This window comes from Orycteropus afer, unplaced genomic scaffold (assembly GCF_000298275.1).
Source record: "Orycteropus afer afer isolate SDZICR_OR568_19922 unplaced genomic scaffold, OryAfe1.0 scaffold00107, whole genome shotgun sequence".
NCBI lineage: Eukaryota > Metazoa > Chordata > Mammalia > Tubulidentata > Orycteropodidae > Orycteropus > Orycteropus afer.
In genome coordinates, this window is record NW_006921694.1 from 4,481,144 (window position 1) to 4,497,526 (window position 16,383).

General features: G+C 42.4%; 1 protein-coding gene across 1 annotated transcript in view; it reads left to right on the forward strand.

Moving 5' to 3' along the window:
* Positions 1 to 11,368: 11,368 nt before the first annotated feature.
* The window catches only part of JMY (junction mediating and regulatory protein, p53 cofactor), a 142,760-nt gene continuing 137,745 nt past the window's right edge, over positions 11,369 to 16,383 (forward strand). Inside the window, exon 1 of the mRNA XM_007943455.2 lies at positions 11,369 to 12,412. Coding sequence (XP_007941646.1) covers positions 11,369 to 12,412 — 1,044 coding nt within the window. The remainder of the gene's footprint in view (positions 12,413 to 16,383) is intronic.

A 16,383-nucleotide genomic window follows, 5' to 3' on the forward strand; every position in this document is an offset into this window, starting at 1 on the left:
AGTGGCTGGTGGGTTTGAACCGCCAGCCGTCTGGTTAGCAGGCAAGTGTCTTAGCCACTATGCTACCAGAGCTCCCTAAAGAAGCATAGAGACTGGAATTTATAATATATCACAAAATGGAGGATGAAAGCTAGAAGCAATTCACGGCACGATAGGATGAGGGGTTTAGATCCCTTAGGAATGAGGGTTTGTGACACAGAACCAGGTGAGGCCCTCAGGCCAGCAGAGCATGAGAGGGTTTTGAGAACAGACAGTGGAGAAGAGAGATGATGAGTACCAGTTGTGACCAAGAGACCAACTGTAGTGATGGAGTTTGTTAATTTATCACACTAACTTTCTTCTTCTAAGTTTCCTCTCAGGAAGAAAGCTTCATCAGAGCTCTGGCAGAGCTCCTCCCCAAATGTGTTATGGAGAAGTATATCTACATGATATACAAGATAAACTGTCGTAGACATGGAGATATGTCACTCAGACTCACTTTCAAGAAAGGACTTATGAGACAGCTGCAAAGAGTGGTTAGCTGACAGTCCCTAGCTATCTGTATCTTCAGAATCAGCTTCAGGTTTGTTTTTTTTTTTCAGTCTGTGTTTTCTTAAGGTTGTTCCCAGCCAGTGATTGAGCAAAGCCTAATCATTACTACCTAATTAAGAACTTCTGTAAGGGGAAATCTTTGCTTTAGAGCTTCCTGTTGGACTAGGCTACCCAATCCTGCTCCCACCTCTTTTCTTTCACAGATGTTACTCTTGCAATCCACCACTCATCTGTCAGTTTGTCATACTGTGGTGGCTTGTGTGTTGCTGTGAGGCTGGAACCTATGCCACCAGAGTTGCAAATGCCAGCATGGTTACCCAGAGCTTCCAGACTAAGACAGACTCAGAAGAAGGAAGGGGCCATCTACCTCTCAAAGAATTGGCCATTGAAAACCTTACGAATAGCAGTCTCATATATCACTGGAAAACTTTATGAATAGCCCTGAAACATTGTCTAATATAGTACTGGAAGATGAGCCCCTCAGGTTGGAAGGCACTCAAAGTACGACTAGGGAAGAGCTGCTTTCTCAGAGTAGAGCTGACCTTAATGATGTGGATGGAGAAAAGCTTTTGGGACCTCCATTTGCTGATGTGGCACAACTCAAAATGGGAAGAAACAGTTGCAAACATCCATTAATAATCAAAACATGGAATGTATGAAGTATGATTCTAGAAGAATAGGAAGTTGTCAGAAATAAAATGGAATGCATAAAGATTGATATCCTAGGCATAGTAAGCTGAAATGGACTAGTTTTGGACATTTTGAATCATGATACTATGCCAGGAATGATAAATTGAAGAGGAATGGCATGGCATTCATTGTGACAAAGAATGCTTCAAGATCTATCCTGAAGTATAATGCAATGAGTGATAGGATAATATCCATAATGCCTACAAGGAAGATCAGTTACTACAACTATTATTCAAATTTACTCACCAACCACCAAAGCCAAAGGAAAGGAAATTGAAGATTTTTACCAACTTCTGGAGTCCGAAATTGACCAAACATGCAATCAAGATGTGTTGATTATCACTGGTGATTGGAAAGCAAAAGTTGGAAACAAAGAAGGATGACCAGTAGTTGGAAAATATGGCCTTAGTGATAGAAATAACGCTGGAGAACGCATGATGGAATTTTGCAAGACCAATGACAATTGCAAATACCTTTTTTCAACAATATAAACACAACTATACATGTGGACTTCACCGGATGGAGTACACAGGAATCAGATCAACTACATCTGTGGAAAGAAGTGATGGAGCTCAATATCTTTAGCCAAAACAAGGCCAGGAGCTGACTGTGTAACAGATCATCAACTGCTGATATGCAAGTTCCAGTTGAAACTGAAGAAAATCAAAACAAGTCCATAAGAGCCAAAATATGATCTTGATGATATCCCTCCTGAATTTAGAGACCACCTAAAGAATAGATTTGATGCACCGAACATCAATGACCAAAACCAGAGGAACTGTGGAATGACATCAAGAACATCATCCATGAAGAAATCGAAAGGTCATTAAAAAGAAAGGAAAGGAAGAAGACCAAAATGGATGTCAGAAAAGACTCTGAAACTTGGCCTTAAACAGAGTAGCTAAAGCAAATGGAAGAAATGACAGGATGAATGAGCTGAACAGATTTCAATGAGCAGCTCAAAAAGACAAAGTCAATTATTATAATGAAATGTGCAAAGACCTGGGGTTAGAAAACCAAAAGGGAAGAACACGCTCAGCATTTCTCAAGCTGAAAGAACTGAAGAAAAACTGAAGCCTCGAGTTGCAATATTCAAAGATTCTATGGGCAAAATATTGAATATGCAGGAAACATCAAAAGAAGATGGAAGGAATACACAGTCACTGTACCAAAAAGAAATGGTAGATTTTCATCCAGATCAGGAGGTGGCATATGATCAAGAACCAATGGTACTGAAGGAAGAAGTTGAAGCTGCACTGAAGAAATTGGTGAAGAACAAGCCTCCAGGAATTGATGGAATACCCAATGACATATTTCAACAAATGGATGCCATGCTGGAGGCACTCACTGTGTATGCCAAGAAATTTGGAAGACAGCTACCTCACCAACTGACTGAAAAAGATCCATATTTGTACCCATTCCAAAGAAAGGTGATCCCACAGAATGTGGAACTTATCGAACAATATCATTAATATCCCACACAAGTAAAATCTTGAAGATATTTCAAAAACAGTTATAGCAGTATACTGACAGAGAACTTCCAGAAATGCAAGCTGGATTCAGAAGAGGATGTGGAACAAGGGATGTCATTGTTGATGTCCAATGGATCTTGGCTCAAAGCAAAGTATACCAGAAAGATTCTAGCCATTATGCCTTTTATACTTCAAAAATTAACATCCCTTCACCATCAGTTTAAGATTAACCACACCCATAAAAGCATGTAAGCCAGCCACTTCATGCTTTTATCTCCCCCCATTTGAAATAGCAAATTTCTAATTTGCCCATCCACCAGCCACTCCTCGGAAGGAAGGTTGGGCAATCCTACTTCCGTAGTGATACTGCCTAGGAAACCCAAGGAGAGGTCGCTATGAGTCGGGGCCGACTCGATGGCAAACAACAACATCAAACCAGTACTCTGAGGAGACAAGCATGGTTCTTTCTCTCTGGTGAATGTCTGTTCTGCTTGGAAGTTTCAGGTATCTGGATCCATAAACAAGCAAAGTCCAGCCCAGCTCAAGCCATCAAATTGCAGCAACTTAATACCAGTTCAGTGTCAAACATCTTCCTCTTCATTTGGTTGGGTTCTGGTCAGCTCAGCCCTAGCCATCCCAGCTAGGTCCTGGGTACCAGCTGCCAAGTTTGGGAGTCACACTCTTCCCTTCACTTCAGACCAGCCACCACCTTTTCTCACCTCTTCAGTCCTCAGGGACTATTTCAATGCCTGTAGGGTTGCAATGCATTGCACTTCAGAACAGCCAGCCCTTCCTCTCATCCCCAGCCTCAGTGGCCTAGGTTAAAGAGTACCAAACTCAGCCTGTTTCTTCTTTGTTGCACTTCCACCAATTCCTCTCAGGTGGACTCAGGTGGTCACAAGCGAGTAACATAGAAGCCTACTACTCACTGGCTTCCTTTAACTTTCAGTCCTGGGAGGGGTTTCTCTCATGGACCAAGACTTTCCTGCCTTGATGCACCCAAAACCAGTCTGCTTGCTGGAAATTCAAAGAGCCAAACAGTCATTATTTTCTTTTCCTCTTTAGGTCCTTATTCAAATGTAAATCTTCTGTTCCTTCAGTAGTACTGGGTGGGGTTCAGGTTTTCTACCTAAGCCCCCTATACTGTACACACAGAGTTTGAAACAAAAGCCTGTGCTTCTTCTGGGCAAATTCTATTTCCCCTTTTAACGTATCCAATTGGGTGAAGGCGGACTTACACACACTCTGTTATCCACATACCCCATAATCATTTCTAATGTACAAGCAGGTAAGAGAATATTCAATAGCCACAGTACATTCAGATAAATACATAATCCAAAACACATAATCCTTTTAAAGACATTCCAGGTTCATCTCTTCACCTTAATTACCATCCCATTCTATGCATATGGCCTTGGGCCTTTGGCTGGGTGTAACCAAAAGCCCTAGCCTCTGGATCAATTATTTCCTCCTTCTAATGCAGTTTTAGCCAGCATATACCAATCATAAGGGCATAAAACTTCTTGAGCAATGGTTTCTATTAAGGTTTTCACAAACAGTGCTGTTGGCCCATAAGTAGCAGCAGCTTGTTTCAAATCTTTAAGAGTTTTAAAAGAAAATGTTTTATGTTCTTACATTGGTTGATTAGCCTGCTGATTTATGTGTTCTGTTAAGGGAAAAACATGTTTTAATTCTAATGGAATGTCCTCATCCATGACCCTTGCTCGCCTTTTGCACCATAGCTTGTATAGGTGATAAAAGAGGCACCTTGGATGATAAATAGTTAACTTGCTTTCCTGAGGGAGGGAAAAGGTTAAAAGGTGGAGGAGAGCAAGTGCTGGCAGGCATGGTTGCAGCTGAAACAGTCTGATTTAAAAAAGGTTTTGTTTGACTTAAAAATGGATTTAAGGAATAATATAACTTCTCTTAACTTGTGAGGGTTCAGTTTCTAACTTCTGTTTAACTATTTCTTCTTGTAATTTTAACTCTTTTAACTTTGAATCTGTATCTACATTTTTTCTCCTTCCCTACTTTAGGATCTATGCCCACATTTATTCCAGAATCTTATCTAATTCTAAACACAGTTTTAAGATATTCCAAATAGAAAATGCACACTCTGGAAAATCCTCTGGCCCACATTCTTTTAAATGCTTATTTATTTGTTGACCGATGGTCTTCCAAACTGTTCAATCAATGGTTCCTTCCAGAGGAAACCAAGGGCAACAGTGATCTACACTTTGCAAAAATTTCTCCAACTCTTTTTTAGACACTAAAAAACCTCTAGCTTGAACTAATGTTTTAAGAATAGAAATATAACAATCTCTTTCATGAAATTCGGAATCCTCCATGTTAGCCTAGCTTAAAAAAAATTTATTTAATTCATCCATACTCGCCCTTTTTTTTTCTCCTCTTACGGAGCTCCACTTTTCTTCAAGTGGGGTGTCCTCTCGGGTGTGCCGCTTCACTCCAGGTCCCTGTTCGGGCACCTATTGCCACGACTGGCAAAACCCCACAGGTCATGAAATGAAGCGACACGAAAGGATTAATGGTTTTCTTTTTATTATTTAAAAGGAAATGGGGCCAGGCAGACACTCTGCATGTTCTGCGAGAACGACTCCTGATGCCTGTGTTCTACTTTATTTATATGTTTGTACATGATTATGTCATTAGTTTTGGAAGTCATACAATCAGCTTATTCTCTACAGAGCTAAAGTTTTACTCCTCTACATGCTCAAGGACAACAGGTGGTCAGTAAAACAATCACAGAAATCTCCTCAGGAGTAAGGAGTGTAAAACGATAAATGTTTACTAACACACAGTGACACAAAGCATGGAACATCCCAATAAGATAAAAAACATGGAGAATAACATCTACTTTTAATACTTTGATGTTTTGCCAATTAAGTATTTAACAGTGAGAGAGACCTTGCCATCTCTTAAAGCAACACTCAACCACAGAGAGGCCTTGCCATCTCTAAAAGCAAACACTCAATCACAAGAGAGGCCTTGCCATCTCTTCACTGTAATTAGAACATGTGCCTTGCAAACATGTTCTTTTGGGGGTCTTTTTCTTGGTCCCCAACATGTACTCATCAGGAACCTGCACATAGACCAGAAGGATGTCCGTTCAAACAAAACAAGGGGATACTGCATGGTTTGGAATCAAGAAGGAAGTGTGTCAGCTTTGTATCCTTTCATCATACTTTTTCAATCTGTATGTTGAACAAATAATCCAAGAAGATGGACTATATGAAGACCGTGGCATCAGGATTGGAGGAAGACTCATTAACAGCCTGCAATACAAAGATGACACAACTTTGCTTGCTGAAAATAAGGATGACTTGAAGCACTCACTGATGAAGATTAAAGACTACAGTCTGCAGTATGGATTATATCTCAACATAAAGAAAATGCAAATCCTCACAACTGGACCAATAAGCAGCATCACAATAAATGGAGAAAAGACTGAAGTTGTTAAAGATTTCATATTACTTGTTGCACAATCAACAGCAATGGAAGCAGCAGTCAAGACATCAGACAATGTATTGCACTGGGCAAATCTGCTGCAAAGGACCTCTTTCAAGTGCTGAAGAGCAAAGTCTTCTTGAAGACTTAAGGCACCTAACCCAAGCCATGGTATTTTCAATCACCTCATATACATGTGAGAGCTGGACAATGAACAAGGAAGACCAAAGAGTCGATGCTTTTGAGTTGTGGTGCTGGCAAAGAATAGTGAAAGGACTATGAACTGCCAGAAGTGTGAACAAATCTGTCCTGGAAGAAGTGTAGCCAGAATGCTCCTTGGAAGCAAGAATGGCCAGACTTTGTCTCACCTACTTTGGTCACATTATTAGAAGGGACCATTCCCTGGAGCAGGATATCATGCTTGGTAAAGTGGAGGGTCAACAGAAGAGGGAAAGACCTTTGACAAGATGGATTGACAGTGGCTGCAATGATGAGCCAGGTATAGAAATGATTGTGAAGCTGGCACAAGACTGGGCAGTGTTTCATTCTGTTGTACATAGGGTCACTATAAGTTGGAGTTGACTTGATAGCACCTAACAACAACTCCCCCAATGTGAGAGTTAAGATTGTGTGTCTACTTGGCTGGGCCATGATAATAATTAGGTTAGCAATTATGATGTAGTCATCCCCCATGATGAGATCTGATATAATATAATCACTTCCATAATGAGATCTGCAATGAGCAGCCAATCAGTTGAAAGGGAGCTTCTTTTCAGATGTGGCCTGCCTCCAATATATATGGAAAAGCTCTGGCAGAGCTCTCTGGCTTTTTGCTCGATCTGGATCCTGCATTGGGCTTGTCATCATCATCTCTGATTCTTGGACTTGAACTAGTGGCATGCCATATTGCCCACTCATTTTAAGATTGTTGCCTTCACAGCCTATGATCCAACAGCCTGTCATCTTACCTGTCTATCTTGGATTCATCAGCCTCTGAAGCCAGCAGCCTGCTGTGGTGCCTAACAAGCAGATGACACAATTTTGCTTGCTGGAAATGAGGGTGACTTGAAGCACTTAGTGATGAAGATTAAAGACTACAGTGTGCAGTATGGATTACATCTCAACATAAAGAAAATGAAAATCATTTTGGGTTCATTAACCTCTACAGCTATGTGAGTCTGGAGAAGCCTCCAGCTTGATGTCTGACCCATAGACATGTCATTTGCTAGCTTCTACAACTGTATGAGTCATTTTCTTGAAGTAAATTTCTCTTCTTCTCTTTTTCTCTCCATATAAACTTCACTGGTTTTGCTTCTGTAGAGAACCCAGCCTAAGACACGCCACCCCCAACCCCAATAAACCTTTGCATTTTTCTTTTCAGTGTCTACTTCTGGGAGATTCTAACTGGCACAAATCTGGAATCAGGCCCCTGAATTTAAGTCACTTCCTGCTTCCAGCTCTGGAATGTGTTATCTACACATCAGAGCTACTGTTATCTTATATGTAAAATTAAAGACTCTTATTTCTTTTATACCTCTATTACATAATTATTGTGAGGATAAGATGAACATGTACATGAAAATGCTATGTTATTTCAAAATCACTGTGTAGACTACCATCTTTTTTATTAAAAGGCCTAATGAGTTAAAGCATTTCCCAGATTACCTAACAGTCCTCAATAGTTTAAAAAACTTCAAAGATGATAGTTTTCAAGTCCTTTCAAGGTTACCATGGTGTATGTGGCTTTTTGTAGCTTTTCTTATTCCCAGATCTTGCTTGACAATCAGATCCAGACCTAATAAATCATTGTAGAGTGCTATCATAGGAATTTTGGTTTGTTTCTTTTCATTTCTAGGATAATAATTACTAAGATAGAGGAAATGAGAAATAGTGAAATATTCTTTTAGAGAAAACACAATGGCCAGGTTATTGGGAGAAAATACTTAACACCTGTATAACTACAAACTAATGTTTTCTAGCATTATGTGATAAGACAATTTTGTATCTGTGAATATGTATTAGGAGCTCTGGTAGCATAGTGCCTAAGGCATCTGATTCCTGATGAAAAGGCTGGAGGTTTAAACCTTGGAAGGAAGACTAGGCAATCTACTTCCATAGAGATACCATCTCGGAAACCCAAGGAGGGGTCCCGATGAGTAGGAGCTGACTTGACTGCAGTGAGTTTGGTTTTTGGTTTGGTTTGAATATGTACTACAAATTGTATGTGTCACAAATTTGATATCCAAAACCAAACCCACAGCCATTGAGTTGATTCTGACTCATAACCACCCTAGAGGACAGAATAGAACTGCCCCATAGAGTTTTCCAAGGCTGTAAATCTCTATGAAAGCAGACTGTCATACCTTTCTCCCATGGAACAACTTGTTTGAGTTTGACCTTTTGGTAGCAGCCAAGCACTTTAACCATTGCACCACTAGGGCTCACTTCAATTTGCCAAACCAAACTCACTGTCATTGGGTTGATTCTGACTCATAGCAAACCCCATAGGGTTTCCAAGGCAGTAAATCTTTACGGAAGTAGATTGCCCTATCTTCTTTCTGTGGAATGGTTGGTGGGTTTGAACTGCCAACCTCCTGGTTAGCAGTCAAATGCCTTAGGCACTATGCCACCAGAGCTCCTTATTATACATAAAAATATTTCTTTTAAGCATATTCTTTTAGCATATACTCAGGATCTATACCTATCTATACTGCCTGTAGGAATCACTGGATGATGCAAATGATTAATGCTCTTGGCTGCTAACAGAAAGGTTAGAGGTTTGAGTCCACCCAGAGACACCTCAGAAGAAAGGCCTGGTGATCTACTTCTGAAAAATCAGCTACTGAAAACCCCATGGAGCCAAGTTCTTTGACAAACATGGGGTCACTACCAGTCAAAATCTACCCCATGGCAACTAACTGTAATGCATGCCAGTGATCACTGTCAGTAACTTTTTATCAGAAAAGCTTTCACCAGTAGCTTAAGAAAAGGTAGAATTTTTTTTTTTTTTTTTTTTGGTGATTTGGGTGGAAGTTTACAGAGCAAATTCACTTTCCTTACAGCAGTTCACACACCTTGTTTCATGACATTGACTACAATTTACCCAATGCAACACCCCCCCTCCCACTTCCTGGAGAGTTACCTATTCCCTGTGTCCACCCCTGAAAAGGCAGAATTTTTAAGGATTGGTTGCTTTAGTTGATGGTTCAGATTTGCAAAGGGTTTCTTTCTTCCTGCTTTTCAAAAGGTGTATCTTTCATTTGCATTTGAGAGGTGACAGAAGTTCATAGCTACTGCTTTGAAAGTCTGTGGTTCCACACAAAGAACTGTAAAAAGATTAAGAAACCCAAGTTCCTTTTGCTCATCCTGCCCAAAGAAATGCACCCCCCCCACACACACCTTTGTTTAAAGCTGAGTGACAGGCCTAAAACATTTTGGTGTTTATTCAGGTAACAAGATAATACTCAACTATGCATAGCTCCATGTCACGTAACAACAACAACATGCATAGCTGAAAATGCAAATTAAATTCAAAGAGTTCTGCATATATTTTATATGGATAAAAGTATAAGTAAGAACACAGAATTCCTATTGTTCTTTACTGTGGATACAAAACATCTGCAACATGAACTGGAGACTAATCCGAACGCCAATTAGATAGACTGGATTATAAATTCCACTAGGCAATTTTAAGAGTATGTCTCATCCTAGTTTAGTATAAATAGTAGAGTTCCTCAAACTCATATGGATTTTTTTGGGGGGGGGCATCTGGGAAGTTTGAATAAAACTTCAAAGGGCCTTAAGCCAAGTGACCTCAAAATGCAGTTCACAAAACAGTACACAATGATGAAACCTGAAGCAATAAAACGCTAACCAAAAAAACCAAACCCACTGCCATCAAGTCGATTCTGACTCATAGCGACCTCCAATGGGTTTCCGAGGTGGTAAATCTTTACGTAAGTAGATTTGCCCGGTCTTCCTTCCGCGGAGTTCCTGGTGGGTTTGAACCACCAACCTTCTGGTTAGCAGTCAAATGTCTTAGGCACTGCACCAGCAGAGCTCTGAAATGTAAACAGTGATATATTAAGACACGGCTGAATTTTCATTTTATTTTGAAGTTCTACTGGGTTGTCTTCAGACACCTTCCTTCCATGTCTTAAATTGTTTCAAGAAAGTTAGGGGAGAATCCAACAGTCTGGAGGAACTTAATAAAGTTTAGCACATAGTACCCATAATGTTACAGGGTACTTCTTTTTGAATAAAGGAGTTATCCATCCTGACTCCCTCAGAATGAAAAAAAGGCAAATTTGCATTTCAGAATCTCTTTGAATGCCTGGAGTTTGAAAAGTCTCAGTTTCTCAGCCTTTGTTCCTCTTTTCCCCAGGGTTCGTAGGCCACCTGTCCCACAGGACACACCTGCCACTCACCACCCTCGGAGACAGCAGGCCGCCCGCGCCAGTCTCTGTACCATAAGGAAGAAACTGCGCAGAAGCGGCGAGTCTGGAACGCGGCCTTTCGCGGGAGAGGGTTGGGGACGTCTAGGGGCGGCGCTGAGCGGTGCGCGCGCCGCCGCCGTCGCGTCACCAGCGTGCGGCACGTGCCCGTGTTTACGTCCCTCGTGGAGCTGCCTACGTCAGCAGCCGAATGGCAACATTGTGGCGATGCTAAGGCGCACAGTTTAGGAGACGCGTCTGTCCGTCTGGCCGGCTCTGGGCAGTAGCGAAAAGGAGGAGTAGGAGGAGAAGGGGGCGGGGAGATTGGCCTGGCGAGTAGCAGAGAAGCGAACACTGGCGGCCCGGACCGCGAACCTCCTTGTCTTGCCCCGCGGGATCCACGCCTCACCTCCGGCGCGACGCAGACGCAACCCCGCGGCCTGGCTCCGGGCTCCCAGCGCAACCGTGCGAAGGGCGGCCGGCGAGGGCGCGAGGCGCCACTGCAACGCGGAGCGTGTAAACAGATCCTGCCGCGCGTGACCATGTGAACTACTTGCGCTGGGGACGCGTATTGTCTTTACCGCAAGCCGCGCCACAAAGGAGAGCGGCGGGTCCGAGTGCAGAGGGACCGGCAGCAAACAGGCAGAGCTAGCCGGCGCGCTAAGATGGCTGAAGGCACACGACGAGAGTGAGCGGGGGGCGCGGCGCAGGCAGCCAGTGATTCCTCGGGCAGTAGGGCTGGCGGTGTCTCCCCCGCGACCCGGCGCCGGAGCTGCCATGTCGTTCGCACTCGAAGAGACTCTGGAGTCGGACTGGGTGGCAGTGCGGCCCCATGTGTTCGACGAGCGGGAGAAGCACAAGTTTGTCTTCATCGTGGCCTGGAACGAGATAGAGGGCAAGTTTGCCATAACTTGCCACAACCGGACGGCCCAGAGGCAGAGGAGCGGCTCCCGAGAGCAGGCGGGGGCGCGAGGGGGTTCCGAGGCTGGGGGTTCCACATCTGATGGGCCCCGCGGACCGGGCAGCCCGGCGGCTAAGGGCCGGCCCGAGGTCACCGCGTCTGCGACTCTTGGCTGGAGCCCTGGGCCCCGGAGGGTCTCTGCCTGGACTGAGGGCGGCTCTCCGAGGAGCGCCCGCAGCCTTCGGGGGGACCCTATAATACGGAATCCATCCAGCAAAGGGGCGGAGAGTCCCATCAGGAGCCCAGTGAGGGCCAAGTCCAGCCCGGTCCCTAGAGGAGCTGAAGCCAGAGATGTGGCAGGGACTGCCACTGCGGCAGCCCGTCTGGCGCCTGGGGAGGCCCCGGTGTCCTCGGTGCGGGTGGTGAGCGCCTCCGGGGTGGTGTCCGAAGAAATCGAGGTGCTGGAAATCGTGAAGGAGGATGAGGCGGCCTCTGCGCCCCTGATGCTCTCAGACGCAGAGCAGCAGCCGCCGCCTGCCACCGAGCTGGAGTCCCCGGCCGAGGAGTGCAGCTGGGCTGGGCTCTTCTCCTTCCAGGATCTGCGCGCCGTACACCAGCAGCTCTGCTCTGTGAACTCGCAGCTGGAGCCATGCCTGCCCATGTTCCCCGAGGAACCCTCGGGCATGTGGACTGTCTTGTTCGGGGGCGCCCCGGAGATGACCGAGCAGGAGATCGACACCCTGTGTTACCAGCTCCAGGTCTACCTAGGCCACGGCCTGGATACCTGCGGCTGGAAAATCCTCTCCCAGGTACTCTTCACGGAGACCGACGACCCAGAGGAGTACTACGAAAGCCTCAGCGAGCTAAGGCAGAAGGGCTACGAAGAAGTGCTTCAGCGGGCCCGGAAGCGCATCCAGGAGGTAAGAACCAGTCACTGCTTTGGTTACTGCCTACCAAAAGGCAGGAGTTTCTGGGGGTGTGAGCATTTGGGATGCTTGTTTTCTGAACAAGGGAAAGGAGGAAGAGCTCGGACCTACTTCCCTCTTCAGTCCTTTCAATGTAAGAAAAATGAAGGCTGTCAAAAAAATTTAATTACAGTTTTCGAGAACTCTTTAATAGGAAGGTTACATTTTTTAAGGCTATCTTTTCTGTATGTAAGTTTATTGACCATATTGTTTATGGAAAACATACTTTTCTTAATAGGCTTTCTGAAGGACTTCTGATAAGTCTCTAGATCCTATCTCCCTCCGCCCCATTTACCGAATAGATTATAATCGGTCTCTGTTTACTGTTAGTACTTGTAATAAGATTAAAGTCTAGGAAATAAGGCACCTGTAAACAAATCAGCATGGTTCTTTGCCCCTGAAGCTCTTTCCAGCAATAACTGCCCATATAGCAACAGCTTCTTTCCTGGTGGTATGCTTATTTACTCAAAACAGATTGTCTTATGGGGCAAAGTTGATCTATTTTAATTCTCCATATGTAGTCTGGCAACTTAGGCAAATGTTATTTATTTCTTCCCAAATATAGTAGCCTGCCGAAATGAAAAAGCACCAAATGACATTTGGATGCAAATGGATGTTTAAGGGTTTTATTCATATTTAGGGACAATCTCGGATCTTTACAGATGGCTCAGGTTTCACTCTTCGTTTTAGAGAACTGTCTTGGACAGGAATGTTTATTACATTTTTGTACCTATCATAAGAGTTACAACACTGCAAAAGGTTCAGTTTCCTTCTTTTAGCCTTAAAATAACAGGAAATAATGGGGAAAAGGTGTGAACTAGTGTAAGTATAGGGCCCCTCAGTGTTTAAGGTATTCGTGGTTTAAGGTGGTGCTTTATTATTGCTTCTGCTGAAGGAACTTTCTAAAATAGTATTTTTAAATACACTTCATTTCCCTTAATGGACTCCAACAGGTACTTTTTCAAAACATTTATTGTTTCTGTATTGACACAAACTGAATTTGGATTTGGGGTGGTAATGGACCTTTCTGTGCTGTTGTTCCTGAGGCTGTGTTGTAATTTATTAACTTTGCTTACCTACCTACCCATTGCCATCTAGTCAATTCTGACTCATAGCCACCCTATAGGACCGAGTAGAACTGCCCTATGAAGTTTCTGAGGCTGTAAATTTTTACAGAAGCCAACTGCAGCATCTTTCTCCCACAGAGCAGCTGGTGGGTCATGACCAACCTTTTGGCTAGCAGCCAAGTGCTTTAACCACTGCACCACCAGAGCTTCAGTCCTGCTATTAGGCTAGGAAACTGGTTTCTTAGTAGAATATTATCTGTTTCTTTGCTAGTATTTAGTAAATAATTCTTGGTTGCATATCCCATTACAACTTCTGAATCCACATTTTCATTTCTTCTTGTTAGTTCACTTTATATTAAATGTTAGCTGCCATAACAGGATCCTACAGTTCCAGGGATGTGTTTTTATTTCCCTTTTTCTTTCCTCACTTCTGGAGTCTCAGTTGTATCTCAAATTATTTTTGGAAGGAAGTGAGAGAGATATCTTAAATAATCATGTATCTTCTCTTTCATATTTTGTTCATATTGACCTGTATCTCTTTAATACTGTTAGAACAAAGTGCTTCTTCCTCAAGTTATTGTTTGTTTTCTAACTTTCTTTTCATCATTAAATGATGTAGGCCTATTTGATTTTAACTTTATCAGAAAAAGCAAGTGTGTCTGGTTTGTTTTTAATGCAAATTGGATTAAAAAAATGAAGCCTGCCAAAAAAGTTAACTGTACTTGCAGTTTTTGAGAACTTTTTAAAACAGGAAGGTTACATTTTTTAAGAGTATCTTTTCTGTATATAGGTTATATTGATCATATTGTTTATGGAAAACATACTTTTTAATGCAATAGGGAAAACATTTAATAAAGAGTATTTTGTGTTTTGGGAAATAAAAATAAATGAAATTTACTATAAATTCATTTAACATTAAATGTATAAGTCTGTGGTGCTTCTTTTAGTTGACTTGAACAGTATTTGACAAACAGCTATTGAGGACAGCAAATAGGTTTAACTCTGCTGCCAACCCTGATTTCCACTGGAGGGTTAGGTTGAGAGAAATTCTGAGGCTCACTTGGTTGGGAGGGGGAAGGGTGTTGTGATTGATTAGTGATGTCTGCCATGGCATAATTGTAGTGTATAGTATACAGGCCATGTATTTGTGTTTCCCAGCTGCTTAAATTCTTTACCATTTTAATAGATTTCAGTAACATTTTTTTGAAGTGAAGTCTTTATGGAAGTTGTGTCATCTTTGTATTATTAATTCCATTGAGGTTAGTCATTCACCTAATTCAATGTTGTCTTTTATTCCAATTGTCAAGTTGACTTAAACTTCTGGAACTGCCATAGGTTTTTAAACCAAGCATATCTGATAAGTCAAGCACATTCTTAGGTGTGTATTACTGAGAAAATTTAGTCACCTGGTTGCTTTTCCTTCTTTAATTTCTGTAAATTAATATTTGACCATTTTTCCTACAGTATTTCTTTTCCCTTCCATTTAAAGATTTCAGCTTAAAGGCTACACCTGTTTTTGTTCAAAATGGTCAGTAAATTGTTGAAAGAAGGTTTTCTGTTTTTTTTTAATAGAACAGACTGTACACGTAGATTGTGAATTTTTCAAGGTCACTGGCCATGATAATGTCTTGGAATTCTCTTTGCCACCCCTAGTTGAGGGCCACACATCTTGTGAGTACTCTTAATAGTGGATAAAGAACATCAGAGTTTTTAAATATTGGAAGAATTTAAAGTGTCCTTTTAATGCAGGGTTGTGGGTAAATAAAATTTTTATAAATTGGTAAATGTAAATTCCTCAAGGAAACTTGCTACTTAAAAACTGGGGAAAAATAACACTACCAATAATTGGTTAAATAAGAGATCTTTATTTGGGTTGATAAATTTCCTGTAAGTTGAGGGTGGTGCTGTGGATTGACTTTTATAGGGTATAGCATAGTGCCTAAGGCATTTGACTGCTAACCCGAAGGCTGGCAGTTCAAACCCACCAGCAACTCCTCGGAAGGAAGGCTGGGGCCATCTACTTCTGTAGTGATGTTGTTGTTATGTGCTGTCGAGTCAAACCCAACCCCTCCTTGGGTTTCCGAGGCAGTATCACTACTGAAGTAGGATTGCCCAACCTTCCTTCCGAGGAGTGGCTGGTGGTTTTGAACTGCCAGCCATCTGGTTAGCAGGCAAGTGTCTTAGCCATTATGCTACCAGAGTTCCTCTGTAGTGCCTCAGAAACCCAAGGAAGGGGTTGCTGTGAGTCAGACCTGACTTGATGCCTGTGAGTTGAGTAAGTAGCATGCAGAGTTTTATATTCGTGGGTGTGTATGCATTTTTGGAGAGAAAGTCCTAGGTTTTACCAGACTCTTAGAGATGTTCCTCAAAGAGAGATTTAAAACCACAATTCTAAATTATCTGTCTTGTACGCTTACGGCATACCTCTGTTGCAGTTTAATTTTTAGAATATCCTTATAATTTAACGGGATGATAAGAAATAATCTCCTATCTTTGGTAAAATATTGATGAATGAAATCTTAGGTTTTCCTCTAAAAGTTTCTGTTAATGATTAGCAAGTTTCATTAACTGACGGGAATAATAGTTTGTGAGGAGTTACAATGTATATAATGCTAATGAGAAATTATTTTTAGATGACATAAGAGTTATACTATTGTATACTACTTAAGGCTTTTGCAAAAACGACAAGGAGGCCACATGTTCTGACCGTCTCTAATCCCACAAGAGGGAGACAGGATTACCAGCAGTAGCCCAAGGCCTATTCCTGCCAGGCCAGACATGCTGCCTCCCTCCAGCCCTTTCACCAACCGTTCCTCCCAAAGCGCCCACCACCTCTCTCCTGGGTTCAATAATTCGCTG